Genomic DNA, 3,868 nt, shown 5'->3' with positions numbered 1-3,868 from the left:
AGCGAGAAGCACAAGGGAAAGAGACGCAAAACTGTAATGTACTCTAGACGGTCATTGACAGTTTATTACTGACACATGCATTTGGCTCTGCATGTGGATGAGCATTTTGCTTTTCATAGAGCATCTGTCTTAGCATGAGCATTTTTTTTTTTTTTTTACATTTTAGAAATTTGATATTTATTTTAAGTATACAAGCAAAAAAAGAAAGAAACAACCGAACAACTTTCACATTTATTTTATTTGAACAAATACATATAAATGTTATCTTTATTTGGCACCTTGTCTGTATAGAACATTTGAACGTGAATCCCATAGTGCAGTTGTTACACTTTCGAAAATACTTAACATATATATCTAACAGTGTAACAAATTCAATATTTATCCCTCTCATGGTCAACAGAGTCTAATGTGCAATTAAATGTAAGTATATAGTGCATTAACAAAACTGTGCATTTATACACTAAATATTCTCCAAGATAACAAAGGAACTTCTGTGAATCAATGAGCTGAATGAAACATTATTCTGCTATTAAAACAAAAAGGTGCACTAAAATCACATCAGTGAGTGCTGTTCAGTCATTTAAACAAGGTTTTTAGGATTGAGTCAACAGAAGAGTGTTGTGCTTGGCCCGTATATTTCTCCAAATGTGTCTGCCAAAAGCAACGTAAAAGCTAATACTGCTCACAGTGAGGGTATGCTCTGCAGCTGAATAATAAACCACAATTCAATCATTTAATACTGCTTAATTTGGTATTCTATGCTGAATACTGACTGCACTGTTAAATATTATTCACAGTGTGAGGAGCATGTGGCACTTTTGTGCTGTGGTTCAGAGCTGCAACTTGAATATATCGTATAGACTTTCCTTAAAAACAACATTCTCATTTCCTTCATTTACACTACACTGTACATTAAAGCCACCTATGATAATATGACTATGCAGACATGTCAAATGTAAAATAAAAATTCTTAAGTCAGTATTAAAACTTTCATTCAATATTAAACTGTTTTATAAATAAATTCTTAAAACTTTATTTAATAATCTTGTAAATGTATGGACAAGTAAAAAGATGGTCTATACATACAATAAACCTGCAAGGCACAAGTTTTACTATATGAAACGATATATATATATATATACATATCATAAATAATGTAAACATACCAATGGTGGTTACCTCCTTACCTTTTAGTTATTTAAAATGAATGCATGTGCATTTGTGTGCTCATGATATTTGTGTTTTTTTCCCGTCAGAGAATAGGACACAGCATTCGCTTTCTCTGTAGCTGGATGTCCAAATCCAGGAGAAGGCTCAAAAAGTTCCTGTTAGGAAAGATTGCTCTTTGCAGTACAACTGTTTGGATGGCAGTGCGGAGAGAAAGACGCTGACGCAGCATAAGGTACGCTAGAACCAGAGTGGCAGACCGACTCATTCCCATGATGCAATGAACAAGCACCTTTCCTATAGATAAAAGACACCATAACTGTCAGGAGAAGATTAATACTACAATTGAATACTATAACCACTTCATTTCCTTAGATATTAGAATGAATTTACAGAATGAAGATGAGTTGATTATTAAGTTCAATGAGTAAAATGAGGTAAAGAGGTAATGTATCTTTTTTCTTGGAGTCTTTTTGTCTAAAGTCAAGTCAAGTCACCTTTATTTATATAGCGCTTTAAAAAAAATACATTGCGTCAAAGCAACTGAACAACATTCATTAGTAAAACAGTGTGGCAATAATGCAAAAGTCAATAATACAAAAAAAGGAGAAAAAAAAGTCACCTACACCTACAGTAAGGTCGCCTACAGTAAAACAGACCTATTTGTTATTTTAGTACAAAATATTTTAATAATTTACTTACAAATCTAAGTTGTTTAAGGAATTGGTGGTATTGGATTGTATGTCAAATTAGTGAAAGTGAAAGTGAAGTGACTTTCAGCCAAGTATGGTGACCCATACTCAGAATTTGTGCTCTGCATTTAACCCATCCGAAATGCACACACACAGAGCAGTGAACACACACACACACACACACTGTGAGCACACACCCGGAGCAGTGGGCAGCCATTTATGCTGCGGCGCCCGGGGAGCAGTTGGGGGTTCAATGCCTTGCTCAAGGGCACCTAAGTCGTGGTATTGAAGGTGGAGAGAGCACTGTACATGCAGTTCTCTCTCCACCTTCAATACCACGACTTAGGTGGTATTGAAGGTGATCGGATGAATCATCAATTAGTATTGATATCATGTGTTATTTAGGATAATAAAAGGTTGTATAAATTATATTTATATAAATCATTGTTTTATTTTTAAAGAAGTCTTAAAAATTCTCCTCTGCATTTTTTTTGTTTTTTTTTTGCATTATAAGAATATCATTGACTGCGGTCACTTACCATTCTTCTTCCTCAAGGCTTTGTGGATGAAATCAGAAGCCGGTTTAAAGTATACACTTAGATCAAATGATGAAGAGTCTTCTGCTGGGATGCCATAATACTCAACTGTATTGCCGTAATAACTCTGGTCCCCAATGCTGCCTTGCTTGGAGTGGGCAGCGTTTAAGACATGAGTGATCCCCATTTTCATCAATGCATTTCTATTTTGAGCAATGGCCCTATAGAAAAAGTTAAATATGTGTTATGTAATTAAACAGGGCAAACACTATGGCAAGTCATTAAAAGTGATTTAGGATCGACTTCGCTAGAAGGATGCACAGTATGATAAAATCTCAAACAAATAAGTTACTCTGACCGAACAGCTTGTTCTCAAATCTTATTTTAATATAACAATAATAGCTTTAAACCAATAAGCGCAATTTTTGCATATATTGAGCTGCACCATCACATGATCAGTTATATAGTAGGCTAGGCTGGTACTTACACGTTTCCAATGTACAAATTCGGCCAGACCTCGTCGAATGGATTTAGATCAAGTTTACATGTGTCCAGAATATTCTCTAACTCCTTAATAGCCATGAGTCCGTGTTTGTTTCTCTGAGCTGTCATTCTTCTCAGTCGACCCGCATTAGATTGTTATGCCCGTGAAGATGTGTTTCTGCTGTTTTCCCGAAGCCTTCAGTATACAGAACAGGTTTGGCACGCCGTGATCCACAGAAACAGGTGCTCTTTATGACGCTGTTCGGTCATCCGACACCACTGAGCATCTCAGTGCTCGCGCTCTGCTGATGAGAGACGTCTGCGCGCGCGTAAAGCACATCATCCTGCGAGCAACTGTTTCTGTGTCGTGCTACGTTTACCTCCTCCAGAGGGCGCCTTGTGGCTCAGAATGTCAAAAACATCAGTTGAGTCACATTCAAATCTTCGGATGTTTTTATCGTAGGCCTACTGGGAAATATTTTTATGCGAAAGAAATAGCCACTAATATGTTAAATATATGTATCCCAAGGCATGGTATCAGACAAAATACATGCATATAAATTACGATATTAGCTTTCTTTAATTAAATAAAATACTGTCTGGGCCAGTAATCACAAATTACTCTGATTGGTCCATCCTGACTAGCGCGGAAAAAAAATAACGGGCACCACATACGTACAACATCGTCATCAGTTTAAACCTAAAAATAACAGTGAAAACTTTAAAGCATTCACTATACTTTATACTTTACTTTAAAGCATTCACATTTGTTAATTATTATTTACACACTTCGTTCCCCGGCTATTTAGGACAAATACTATATATTTCGTGTAATTTCCATTCCAGCTTATTCCATTTCTGTGGTGGGTCATTGTGGTCTGTTCCACAAGTTAAGTTTAGAGATGATTCATCCGATGACGAGAGAACAGGACAATAAGTGACAATTGTGTTGCGTGAACATCAGTAAACATTGGTAGTATTGTACTGCAT

At 36.1% G+C, this 3,868-nt stretch overlaps 1 protein-coding gene across 1 annotated transcript; it reads right to left on the bottom strand.

Moving 5' to 3' along the window:
• Window positions 1-221: 221 nt before the first annotated feature.
• LOC113073638 (dual specificity protein phosphatase 13-like) lies at window positions 222-3,040 on the bottom strand. The gene is made up of 3 exons (XM_026246460.1): window positions 2,883-3,040; window positions 2,399-2,616; window positions 222-1,464 (listed from the first exon to the last, which is right to left on the bottom strand). Exons 1-3 carry the CDS (start codon window positions 3,005-3,007, stop codon window positions 1,253-1,255), a joined length of 555 nt encoding a protein of 184 aa, XP_026102245.1. The 5' UTR covers window positions 3,008-3,040; the 3' UTR covers window positions 222-1,252.
• Window positions 3,041-3,868: the final 828 nt, after the last annotated feature.

The sequence above is a fragment of the Carassius auratus genome, unplaced genomic scaffold, assembly GCF_003368295.1.
Source record: "Carassius auratus strain Wakin unplaced genomic scaffold, ASM336829v1 scaf_tig00012613, whole genome shotgun sequence".
NCBI classification, from domain to species: domain Eukaryota; kingdom Metazoa; phylum Chordata; class Actinopteri; order Cypriniformes; family Cyprinidae; genus Carassius; species Carassius auratus.
This window is presented reverse-complemented; position numbering and strand designations above follow the sequence as displayed.

Bases quoted from the DNA above. Each gene is read 5' to 3' on its own strand.
- LOC113073638 (XM_026246460.1), bottom strand. From the start codon at position 3,007: ATGACAGCTCAGAGAAACAAACACGGACTCATGGCTATTAAGGAGTTA. The intron at 2,617-2,882 runs GTAAGTACCAGC...CTTTTTCTATAG, and splicing joins AATTTGTACATTGGAAACGT to GGCCATTGCTCAAAATAGAA. The intron at 1,465-2,398 runs GTAAGTGACCGC...TTTTATCTATAG, and splicing joins AGCCTTGAGGAAGAAGAATG to GAAAGGTGCTTGTTCATTGC.